We start from the raw sequence: 13464 nt of genomic DNA on the forward strand, positions 1-13464 counted from the left end.
AATTTTGTCTAAGCCGTCTCGTACCCTCCTACAGTCACTCAATTTCAACACCTTACCGGACACAATGGCATCGTCAACAAACAACTGCAGATTGCTGCCCATCCTGCGCACCAAATCATTGATGAATATGGACAAGAACAGCGGTCCTATCACACTTCCTATAACATCCACGATATATATTACGAGTGGAATTTGAACGTGTGAATAATATTCATTCAGTTATGTAATTATTTCTTAAAAAGATGATAATTATGTAAAACAGAGACAATATTTGTCTCACATTGTTTGTTAAACTATGTCATTCTTTTCTTTTGTTTTGAATCCTTTTGTCGTCTTCTTCTGATGTACATCGCCGACTCAAGACGCGAATCGATTTGAGATTAAAAAAAAACATTTAATGTAAAATTATTGTACTTTTATGTTCTTTTCTGGTAAAAACAAATAGAGCCAAATGCGTTAAAACTATTTATGATTAATTATTGAAAATTCACATCCTGTTTTAATTATAATTTTGTATGAATTGCTTTATCATAGCTGCAAGAAGCGCAGCCATTCTTAGTTGCGATTATATAGCAACTTCGTCTGTAGTTGAAAATAGCATGTGTTTGTGTTAAACTAATTTTCAAAACAATTTAATATTTTTTTTATTGGTGGCATGAATTTAAATGATTAAATAGTTATTGGGAAAAGGAAAATCTTAATTAAAAAAGAAATCCTCTATCTTTTGTTGGCCGCCATCTTAACTTTTATTACAGCGGCATATTTAAATTACTTGACACTGCAAACAATATTCCGATGTGTAAGAAATAAATGTGCACCGGTGGTACTGAACTCTATTTATAAAAGAAAAAATTAGGCGAATCAGACTGCATTTTTTTAAGAAGAGTGCTGATGGTATTTATTGTTGAACAAGGTTTCATTGCTGACGTATGTGGCTAAAATCACGGAGAAAAATATTTCTGGTAGCATACGTCAGTGTTGTGTGCGGGTGGTATTCTGTGGTTCCTTTTCATGATCAATTTACTAAGAATAATTACATCCGTCGAGGACAAAAAAATTATAAATGCTCTGATGTACGATCTGTAATTTTAGTGATATGAACACAGCTTACAGTCAACAATATTACACTATGTCATGTGGAATTCTTGTGCAATTTGAATAAAATAATTATCCGGGAGAAGTTATAGTTTGAATAATGCATTATACATGTGTATAATATCGTCAGTATCATTTACAAAATCTAATCAATGCAACTGCTAAAAAAAAAAAAAAGAAAAAAGCTGAGTGAATTCAAACCGCAGAATACCATAGAATATCGTATCATCCATATTCATTGCACTTGTCGATGTTGATGATATACAATAACCGCCACATTCCCTGGGTACTGCTGACGATACTCTTGTCTCTGATGAACACTTGCCGTCACGGACGACATACTCGGTTCTATTAGTTAAGAGGTTTTCGTACATCTCCCATGTCTGTGAACTTCCATATATTTCGTTAACAGCCTGCAAAGGGTCACTGTGTCAAATGCTTTCCGCAAATCTGCCTATTGCCCTTCATCCGCAGTTCGCAGTGTTCAAATGGCTCTGAGCACTATGGGTCTTAACATCTGAGGTCATCAGTCCCCTAGACTTAGAACTACTTAAACCTAACTAACCTAAGAACATCACACACATACATGCCCGAGGCAGGATTGGAACCTGCGACCGTAGCAACAGCGCGGTTCCCGACTGAAGCGCCTAGAACCGCTCGGTCACAGCTGCCGGCTGTTCGCAGTGTATAATGTGAGAAAAGGACAAGCTGAATTTCGCTCGGGCGATGCTTACTAAAACCATGCTGATTCCTGGACATAAGCTTCTCAGTCTCAAGAAAGTTTATTATATTCGAACTGAGTATATGTTCAATGATTCCGCAGCAAACTGCAGTTAGGGATATTGGCCTGCAGTTTTGCAGGTCAATTCTTTTATTCTTATTACATAGTTATTGGAGTTAATTGCGCTTTTTTCGAGTCGCTTGGGACTTTGTGCCCGGGGAGAGATTCACGATAAAATAAAGCTAGGCAAGGGGCCAATACCGTAGAGAATTCTTTTTAAAACCGAATTGGGATTCTATGGGGAGCTGATGATGTATTTTCTTTCAAATCTTTCAGTTGTTTCTCTGCACCAGCGATGCTTATTACAACGTCATCCATACGGGAGTCTGTCCAATCGTCAAATGACGGTATGTTTGTACGATTCTCCTGTGTGAACGACTTCTTGAACGTTTGATTTAAAACTATTTTGCTCACCTCAACTGGCACACCAGACTTACATCAACAACAGCTTGCATATCGTCTGTAGAGAAACCCTCGGCCCCAAAGTAGAATTGCTCCAGCTGTTCAGCTGCTCGGGTCCGCTGTTCCTCCGTGGGCAGCGGCAGCTGGGAGCCAATCAGCGCCGTGAAGTTCTCCTTCATGTCGGCGACACCCTCTTCTGTTAGGATAGTGGACACTGGAATATACAAACAACTCTCGAGCATAAGGGAGCTTTTACCTTAATTATGGCATTATATGTTCGCGAAAAGGTACGTTTAGTAGCTTGTACTATAGTCTGTGGTGGACAGTATCTAGCCCCTGAGAGTGATTGCTACTACACAGGTTTACGTTACAAACCTATCTATGTTATATTAACAGTTAGTCCTGGTGGTTCTTTGCGAGGCTTTTGAAGATCATGTATGTATTGGCATCAGATTTTTCCAGTTTACCTTTTTTTCGCATGTTTAATCCTAGAACGTTACACAAAGATTTACTCACACTCAGAAAAAGCAGAACACCTTGAACGACCATAAAAAGGACGTTCATATTCACAGGACGTGTACATTAGTATGTTTTGCAAAAATTCAGTCATGGCGTCCTGTTGTATAGCTATCCATGCTGCATTCACCTGGTTCCAATAGTCATCTGTGGTGGTTGACACTGTGTCACGGCGTTGCACCCGTCGCTTCACAGTAGTCCACACATTTTCGATTGCCTACAAGTGTGGTGATCAGGCGGACATTGGCAACATTCTGCCATCCTGTGACACCAAGAAGGCAAGTGTTCGTGCAGCAACATGTGGTTGTGCATTGTCGTACTGAAAAATGGCGTCTGGAGTGTTTTACAGACAGGGTGTGGTTAGAGGTTCAAACGGCTCTGAGCACTATGGGACTTAACATCTATGGTCATCAGTCCCCTAGAACTTAGAACTACTTAAACCTAACTAACCTAAGGACATCACACAACACCCAGCCATCACGAGGCAGAGCGGTCAGGGGTCTGAGGATGTCATTCACATTGGTCATTCTGGTGACAGTGCCCTGGGCACGCACCAACTGTGATTGTACCCAATAGCAAGCCATACCGTAAGGCCTTGAGTTGGTCCTATATGTCTTGTACTAATGCAGTCACACTGATTCCGCTCCCCCTGTCTGCGGCGAACGAATATGCTGCCATCATTTTCAAACAAAGTGTGCCTGGACTCGTCCGAAAACACTGTCTGATACCATTCCTGTCCTCAGTGAGGTCGTTCTGTACAACATTGCCGTCTAGCATGTTTCTAAAGGTAGGCAGAGAAGTGGACGGCGCACGCGTAACCCATGCCGTAATAAACGGTGACGGACTGTCACCCGTGATAGTGTTCAATGTGTTACACAATTCCACTCTTGCGCCAGAACTGAGGAGACCGTAGATCTGCGCAGCAATGCCATTCGAATTAGGTGTCGATCTTCTCAGGGCTGGTCTGGGTGTTGCGACCTGAACCATCTCGTCGTGTTATACGAGATTACGTGAATCATTCTGCATACAGCCGTTGCACTGCCGAAACTCTTTGTCCCACACGAGCAGTAATTTCCCGGATGGCTGTAACGCATTCTCTCATGCCAATAATGCGCCGTCTTTCTAACTCAGTGATTTAACAGTGCAGTTCACACATACGTCTGCGAACCATCGTGCACTTCTGCTCAAGACTCACTGGTCCATTACCCTCGGTTTATAGCGACAACGAGAGCCACATGCGCATTTTACAGGCAGGTGGTGTTGAGTCGTACTGTCGACGTTGGCCTTGAAGCCGCTGGCCGACATGGTTCAGATGCTAATCATTTCTGCACAACATACTAATGCACATATCCTGTGAATATGAACGTCCCATCTCTAGTCGTTCAAGGTCTTCCGTGTTTTCTGAACACGAGTGTACATCAGAGCTGAAGTGATCAGCCTTAAAGGGGGGTTTGCTATCTTTTAGTAAAAAAAAAAAACAAAAAAAAACGATTCTATTAAATTGCATTTTTGGAATCATAAAAGTATTTAGAATCCACCCCTGAAACCGTTTTTCCAAATATGGAAAGGAAATGTTTGTTATTCGCGGTTGAACAAAAAAATGCGACTGCCAGAAATGGCCTTTTTCACGCATCAGTTTTTTTTCTTTCGGAGGACGAGTTATTGTACCGGTGCTTGGGAGGAAACATACAATATTGAAATGAAAGATTGAACGCGTCTAATTTGGAAGATAGACCCCAAGCATTTGCATTCTGGTGCGAAGACTGTGCAGATTGCGACTTTCCTGGCAGTGAGCAGCTTCAACGAAGGGGACGATGGACGTCACCCTGGGGCTCTATCCGTTGCAGTCCGCCAAGCGTTCGGACGACCACCGGATTCAAGAGGCCGAAAACCGCTTGGAACTCGCCGTACGAGCGGCTGTGGAGCAGCGTAGGATGGCCCAGATCGAGCAAAACGCCCTCTTTGAGGAAGAGAAATGACTAGTTTATGGACCCGGAACAGCAGATAGAACGTAACTTGCATAATACTGCGTTTATATGTAGTCAAAACTTCAACACGTTTTTCCCTAAAAGACTTTTTCTCTCGCGCGGTATCGTAACTTCAAATCTACTGAACCGATTGGCATGATTCTTTGTTTCGGCGAAGCTAACTAAATTGTCTATTAGTTGTACCATTTTATTCCGATCCATCAACTACAAGTAATTTTACTTGGCCGTCGAAGTCGGAAAATCGATGGAAATAACCATATTTTTTTTCAAATTTCCTCCATTTTGTTTCCTATGCTCCAAATAACTTAAGCGCGGTACAACTCCTAAAGAATCTTATATACTTCGCTAACGTCAACTCAATTTTCATTTCAGATGAGCCGGCTGACCTGTGAGATACCGTGCGTGGAGGTCTACAACGAAATTTTGTTTCGTTCCGACGGCACTTCGCCTTTGCTCTTCGACATTTCTGGTCGAAGAAATTCCAGTTTGAAGAGGAAATATCAATAAACATTGATATTTACAACACATCCCGAGAAAAAAAAGAATATGCTTTTTTCGGGCCAAAGATAGTAAACCTCCCATTAGGAAAGAGAATAAAGTCAAGACGCGAAAATGTTCTACATATGTTATTAATGACTTTAGGACTCTACGAGCGCTACTATCAAATTATGCAACTAATGCAATTTGAACGTGCTGCGACCAGTATTCTCGAAGCTTAATGAATTAGAGTGTACATCTTTTCATCAGTGTGCAATGACCATACTTTCTCAAGAATCGAATACTTGAGGCAAAACGTGGCGAAACACTCAGAACTCGTACTCAGAATAACGCGGCGTTGCTAAGAAACCCTCCGCCACACTGTACTTTACAGATCTCGATGCAGATTGTAAGTATTACAAAAAATACAAGTGAGTCATGTATGATTCAAGCAGAGTACGTAAAGCGAGGGAATTCGCAGATCACTTTACTTACAGAAGGGTATGATGATCCCCTCTCCAGAAGTGACGCCCAGAATTATGGGCACCTGGTTGTAGCTGCCTGCCTTGAGAACGTCCGCTGGATGCTCAACGATCACCGCAGAGTCCGACGGTGGCTCCACGACGGGCAGGAACGCCAGCGGCAGTGGACATCGCTTCTCCTGTACAGAGGTCGCCATGTTAGTAAAACCAAAGATATTAGCTACTCATGGGTCTAAATAAGAACGGTTCGGCATAACTGTATACAACGTATCATTTGACTCAGAAAACTTTCTACAGCAACGTGAAAGCAAACACTTGATCTAGAGCACCGTGTTACTACAAGGAACTAGTCTACAATAGTAGCAGCACCTCTTTTCACAATGGCCAGTATTATTGTTTAGTACTTAGATGACTCTCTAGTCATGCTTCAAAGGATTTCCCTGATTATGTCAAGAGTTGTTTAGCAGTCTTAAGTCAAAGTAATTACATGTAATGCACCACAGGTTTCTAAATTGGTTCCTCCGTTGTATCTGACATAAATTAACGACCATCCTTTACTATTGTAAAATCTTGCAAATTTAATACTTTTTTCAGCCTACACAAGTCTAAGACTTTGTAACTTAAAGCATAAGACACGTCAAAAAGGGAAACAATTCGATCAAACAACATAAAAAAAGTCATATAACTTTATAATGTGTCGAAAGTATACAAGATTAAATGTGTGGATGTATTAATATAAAAGATGGCAGCTATAAAGGCCACAAGAAACAGGAAAGCAACTGGAACAGATGCAGACTTAATTGCATATGGATGAATGCTGCTTCATTTTAAACTGCGACACATTTTTATAACTGTTTCAAGCAAAAGAATATCCCTCAAAGCTGTAAAAAAAGTAAAGTAAAAACAACCGTACAAGTAATGCGAAAGAAGCAACATTTTTCTGTAACTAAGAGTAATAAAATGTTTTGATACAAATTATAAACTATAATGCGGAATTATAAGCTGTAGATTTCAAAGCATTTTTGCTAAACGTACGGGTTTTTGGAAAAGACACGCTATTTTAATTTTACAAGTTACTGAAAACGACAATAGTTTAACCAAGGAACACAATACGTATTTTTAGATACCGACAAAACCTTCGGTAATGATTTAAGAAAAAGTCTCGAATGTACGTAAGTGGGAAGGATACTACAGAAATCTGATATCAGCGTGTCCGAAAATGTATCATTGTTTAGGATCTAGTTGGAAACTCACAAACCTCCCCCAACAACCAATGAAATTATACATTAGTATTAAAAACACTTCTACATCTACATCTACATCTACATGACTACTCTGCAATTCACATTTAAGTGCTTGGCAGAGGGTTCATCGAACCACAATCATACTATCTCTCTACTATTCCACTCCCGAACAGCGAGCAGGAAAAACGAACACCTAAACCTTTCTGTTCGAGCTCTGATTTCTCTTATTTTATTTTGATGATCATTCCTACCTATGTAGGTTGGGCTCAACAAAATATTTTCGCATTCGGAAGAGAAAGCTGGTGACTGAAATTTCGTAAAAAGGTCTCGCCGCGACGAAAAACGTCTATGCTGTAATGACTTCCATCCCAACTCGTGTATCATATCTGCCACACTCTCTCCCCTATAACGCGATAATACAAAACGAGCTGCCCTTTTTTGCACCCTTTCGATGTCCTCCGTCAATCCCACCTGGTAAGGATCCCACACCGCGCAGCAATATTCTAACAGAGGACGAACGAGTGTAGTGTAAGCTGTCTCTTTAGTGGACTTGTTGCATCTTCTAAGTGTCCTACCAATGAAACGCAACCTTTGGCTCGCCTTCCCGACAATATTATCTATGTGGTCCTTCCAACTGAAGTTGTCCGTAATTTTAACACCCAGGTACTTAGTTGAATTGACAGCCTTGAGAATTGTACTATTTATCGAGTAATCGAATTCCAACGGATTTCTTTTGGAACTCATGTGGATCATCTCACACTTTTCGTTATGTAGCGTCAACTGCCACCTGACACACCATACAGCAATCTTTTCTAAATCGCTTTGCAACTGATACTGGTCTTCGGATGACCTTACTAGACGGTAAATTACAGCATAATCTGCGAACAATCTAAGAGAACCGCTCAGATTGTCACCCAGGTCATTTATATAGATCAGGAACAACAGAGGTCCCAGGACACTTCCCTGGGGAACACCTGATATCACTTCAGTTTTACTCGATGATTTGCCGTCTATTGCTACGAACTGCGACCTTCCTGACAGGAAATCACGAATCCAGTGGCACAACTGAGACGATACTCCATAGGTCCGCACTAACTACTCTACACTCATTTCAAGGAAACAGAGTGATTTACAGGCAGCTGTTCATTAACTGAATTAAAGATGTTACGAATATAAAACTACAAATTTCACTGCAGAAAACCAAAACCATGGTTTTTATAGGAAAGCACCCAGCATGGACTAAATTTTGTAGTTAATATTAAAATACACTAGTGGCCAATAAAATTGCTACACCACGAAGGTGACATGCTACCGACAGGAAACAGATGCTGTGATATGCAAATGATTAGCTTTTCATAGCTTTCACACAAGGTTGGCGCCGGTGGCGACACCTACAACGTACTGACACGAGCAAAGTTTCCAACCGATTTCTCATACACAAACAGCAGTTGACCGGCGTTGCCTGGTGAAACGTTGCAGTGATGCCTCGTGTAAGGAGTCTATCGCGATTGCAGTTTATCGTATCGCGGCATTGGATGCTGACGTTGGTCGAGATCCAATGACTCTTAGCAGAATATGGAATCGGTGGGTTCAGGAGGGTAATACGGAACGCCTTGCTGGATCCAAATAGTCTCGTATCACTAGCAGTCGAGATGACAGCATCTTATCCGCATGGCTGTAACTGATCGTGCAGCCACGTCTCTATACCTGAGCCAACAGATTGGGACGTTTGCAAGACAACAACCATCTGCACGAACAGTTCAACGACGTTTGTAGCAGTATGGACTATCAGCTCGGAGGCCATGGTTGTGGTTACCCTTGACGCTACATGACAGACAGAAGGGCCTGCGATGGTGTACTGAACGACGAACCTGGGTGCTCGAATGGTAGAACGTAGTTTTTTCGGATGAATCCAGGTTCTGTTTACAGCGTCATGATGGTTGCATCCATGTTTGGTGACATCGCTTTGAACGCACATTGGAAGTGTGTATTCGCCATCGCCATACTGGCGTATCACCTGTCGTATTGTATGGGGTGCTATTGATTAGATGTCTCGGTCACCTTTTGTTCGCATTGACGGCACCTTGAACAGTGGATGTTACATTTCAGATGTGTTGGGACCCGTGGCTCTACCCTTCATTCGATCCCTAAAAATCCCTACATTTCAGCACGATAATCCACGACCGCATGTTGCAGGTCCTGTACGGGCCTTTCTGGATACAGAAAATGTTCGACTGCTGCCCTGGCCAGCACATTCTCCAGATCTCTCACCAACGGAAAACGTCTGGTCAGTGGTGGACGAGCAACTGGCTCGTCACAATACGTCAGTCACTACTCTTGATGAACTGTGGTATCGTGTTGAAGGTGCATAGGCAGCTGTACCTCTACACACCATTCAAGCTCTGTTTGCATGGGCGTATCAAGGCCATTATTACGGTTAGAGGTGGTTGTTCTGGGTACTGATTTCTCAGGATCTATGTACCCAAATTGCGTGAAAATGTAATCACATGTCAGTTCTAGTAAAACATATTTGTCAAATGAATACCCGTTTATCATCTGCATTTCTTCTTGGTGTAGCAATTTTAATGGGAAGTAGTGTACATGCTGAAGTAGAGGCGTCTGTTGGGAAGTTCAGTGAATCATTACATTAAAACACACATTAAAACACTGTACACCTAATATTGGTACGCTACAATCATAATTTTTTTTTTCCAGCATGACATATTTCTGTGTCCGTGATGATACTCTTTGAAGCTTACCACATTATAATTCGTGTATGCTTTGAACTGGTGGTTCGACCGTAGTTTGCTCATATAAGTGATACTCATGTTTTGCGCTAGAAAATTGTTCACTTACGAAGTCCGTAAGCGCGAGAGAGTCATCTCTGATGAGGTCTGTGTAGTTGGCGGCGCGAAGGAAGGCAGCCAGCAGTGCGTCGTCGTCGTCAGTGTGGTTATCGCCCTGCGTCTGGAAGCCGAGCGCCTCCGCCATCCGATACGCCCTCTCGCGTGGTATGTCCGTCAGCCCCCATGGGGTCGTCGCTACCCCACTCTCCATGATCACCCCACTGAAGAGACCTACAGAGAAATTTGATCACAATGAAACAGTAACGAATGAATGTAATACCATACTGTGCTGTAGTGATTTATCTAACATTCGTAAAAGATTAAATTTTATGTTAGGCTATAATTTCATAATAGATGCGAACCTTTTGGGAACAACTATATCCGAGATCGGACAATTTCGGAAAATTTTGTCTCCTGTACTTGGAACTGGGTCTTACGGCAAGCACTCATCCCAGAATTCGCCATAAGTTATATAGGAAATCGTCAATGGCTAAAATCAAACTGACCAGACAAGTAATAATCTGCATACGTCTGCATACTGCGTACGAGCACATTCACGATATCCACACTTCTAACCTGGTTTGTATTAGTTGTTGCGAATTTCCTTTTTATGTCAGTGAATATGTTTCGAATTTCATAAAAATGCCTGTTGTGATTTCATTAATGATAAACTGTAATCTTGTTAAACAGGAGGCGTTCAAGACAATATTGCCACATCCTAACAGACACCACACTCCTGCTCTTTCTTGTTATTCTCTGCGTCTGTAGTGCATTAAGCGGCCAGTCAGTTATACCGTCGAACAAGATGCCTGATAATGAGAATACTATCCTTGTCTTTGGTATGTAATACGGTGTTTAGACGGGAGTATATATAATGCAATAACATGAAGTTGTGGGCGCTACACTTCAAGCTAAACCAGTTTACAGTTTGTAAACGCCGATTATAGGAAACGCACAGAATGCAGTAAATAGATTATTATGTGCAACCCGTAATCCACCAAAAACATCGATGAGGTGAAAACTGTCACAGAAGCAATAAATCTCTTTACCGACTCGTAAGAAAAAATAGCGTATCTAAGCTTTGAACTGAGGGGGACGGGTGGAGGGCGTATAATGTCTCTTTTGAAATATTCAAGTCGATATATTTTAAGTAAATAATAAAAACACTCTGAATAATATTATATGGACATAAACGACAACTTAATTATGAAAATGTATTAAATTAGCGTGAAAGAAATACTATAGCGATTGCAATGTAATAAGAGGACATTATTTATATTAGATGAGATAGTAGTGCATAACGTTCTCGAGACTGACAATATTATCTTTGTCATTATATATCAGAGAAAAAAATATTTAAAATCACTTCGAGTCAGATCATTTCTTCTGTTGTATATAATGTACCCTTGTTATTGTAAAAGGGCAGCTTTTGTTCTACTTGGTCTCGTACGTAGCGAATAATTCAAGTGTGTATCCTGTGCTTAGTGTAAATATATTTATAAAACGTGAGTGTATTGTGTTATTTCAAGAACCCATGCAAACAGTTCGTCCTGAATTAATAATTGCAAGTAGTTATTTCGAATTTTCTCAGTCTCTGCGAAGCGAGCAGCGGTGATCTTTGACTGACAACAATTGGCCGCCGTTAGACTGCCTATTTAATTTTAATTTTTTGTGTAACATATCAACACAGCCGGAGCAAAAGAATCGTTTAAAGTTATTCAATTAACTAAAGTGAAAAGCTTCACCAACTTTATTTCGTCAAAAAATGTATTCTTTCAAAGATACGATTTATTCTAGGTCAGTGAACTTAGCCTGCATTACATTTCGCCGAAAGCATTTGAAATAATTTGTAGGGAGCCTGGCGCTCACTTGAAACATAAGTTAATATTTATCTTTGGCCGCCTACTGTTACCTTATCCCTTTCTCATGTTTCACTTAATAATAATTATTATTATTAACCACAGAATGGAAGGCATAATATAGGCGATTGGGAGCGGGAAAGCGAGAGATAGAGGGAGAGAAACTCAGGTACGTTTCGCGGTGAATGACGAAATAGTTTCGAGATTTTATGACAAATGCGCCGGGATGCATTTTATACGGGTGGCCGCAGCTACCACTATTTCTCACTGAGTGCACCCTTCCGATGAAACCAGTTCTACAATTGAGTCCTTTATTTCAGAAGCCAATCAAGCGCCAAAACAAGAAGAAAATGAGTTAGCGTCGGTATATTATTTTTTCTGTGAAGGAAAATGCGTATTTTAGTGCTGAAAACAAACACCAAATACAACACTGTCACGATTCAGTTGTTTCTTCATCAAAGCCAGAAACATAAGGGCCACAGACATCACAGCCATGTCTTCGCAAAAGGCCTTTTTTATGTTGAAATAATTAGATTAAACATATTTTTTCGTGTATTGAAAAATCGAGTGTAGTGTAAGAATGTGCAAATCACTAACCTCTGGGCAAACTTATTTCCTGACGAGGAAATAGTTCGTCGTGATAATAACAGAAAGCAACAGAAATCTACATACCAAGTGAAGCAATACAATCATTAAAAAAAAGCCGTGCTGTATACAGATATATAAAAAAATTGGCTAAGTGAGTGTAGGACTTGCGCACAGAGGGTTCTCTGCAAACTTAATTATGTTTATTTATGAATAGTACATTTATCCTGAGAATCGAGAATCTCAACGATATTTACCTGTTTTTGATATAGCCACTGACAAGATATCGCTGCTGGGGATTCCAAGACGGTATCAAAATCTTTACAGAAGTTTCTCAGAATTACACCGGACGTACAAAATGAAGCGAGCAGGGGACTTCATTTTATGTATGTAAATATAGAACATTTTATGAATATTTTTATTTACTTACTAAAATATAATTACAACTTACATTTTACACTCCTGGAAATGGAAAAAAGAACACATTGACACCTGTGTGTCAGACCCACCATACTTGCTCCGGACACTGCGAGAGGGCTGTACAAGCAATGATCGCACGCACGGCACAGCGGACACACCAGGAACCGCGGTGCTGGCCGTCGAATGGCGCTAGCTGCGCAGCATTTGTGCACCGCTACCGTCAGTGTCAGCCAGTTTGCCGTGGCATACACTGGTAGCCTGCCGCGACAGCGTGGACGTGAACCGTATGTGCAGTTGACGGACTTTGAGCGAGGGCGTATAGTGGGCATGCGGGAGGCCGGGTGGACGTACCGCCGAATTGCTCAACACGTGGGGCGTGAGGTCTCCACAGTACATCGATGTTGTAGCCAGTGGTCGGCGGAAGGTGCACGTGCCCGTCGACCTGGGACCGGACCGCAGCGGCGCACGGATGCACGCCAAGACCGTAGGATCCTACGCAGTACCGTAGGGGACCGCACCGCCACTTCCCAGCAAATTAGGGACACTGTTGCTCCTGGGGTATCGGCGAGGACCATTCGCAACCGTCTCCATGAAGCTGGGCTACGGTCCCGCACACCGTTAGGCCGTCTTCCGCTCACGCCCCAACATCGTGCAGCCCGCCTCCAGTGGTGTCGCGACAGGCGTGAATGGAGGGACGAATGGAGACGTGTCGTCTTCAGCGATGAGAGTCGCTTCTGCCTTGGTGCCAATGATGGTCGTATGCGTGTTT

At 41.8% G+C, this 13464-nt stretch overlaps 1 protein-coding gene across 1 annotated transcript in view; it reads right to left on the minus strand.

Moving 5' to 3' along the window:
* Positions 1–13464, minus strand: part of LOC126282380 (acetylcholinesterase-like) — a 49512-nt gene that overhangs the window by 9742 nt on the left and 26306 nt on the right. Inside the window, exons 5-7 of the mRNA XM_049982038.1 lie at positions 9842–10062; positions 5755–5920; positions 2314–2492 (exon numbers count right to left, since the gene is read on the minus strand). Of these exons, the coding sequence (XP_049837995.1) occupies positions 2314–2492; positions 5755–5920; positions 9842–10062 (566 nt within the window). The remainder of the gene's footprint in view (positions 1–2313; positions 2493–5754; positions 5921–9841; positions 10063–13464) is intronic.

The sequence above is a fragment of the Schistocerca gregaria genome, chromosome 7 (assembly GCF_023897955.1).
Source record: "Schistocerca gregaria isolate iqSchGreg1 chromosome 7, iqSchGreg1.2, whole genome shotgun sequence".
NCBI classification, from domain to species: Eukaryota; Metazoa; Arthropoda; class Insecta; order Orthoptera; family Acrididae; genus Schistocerca; species Schistocerca gregaria.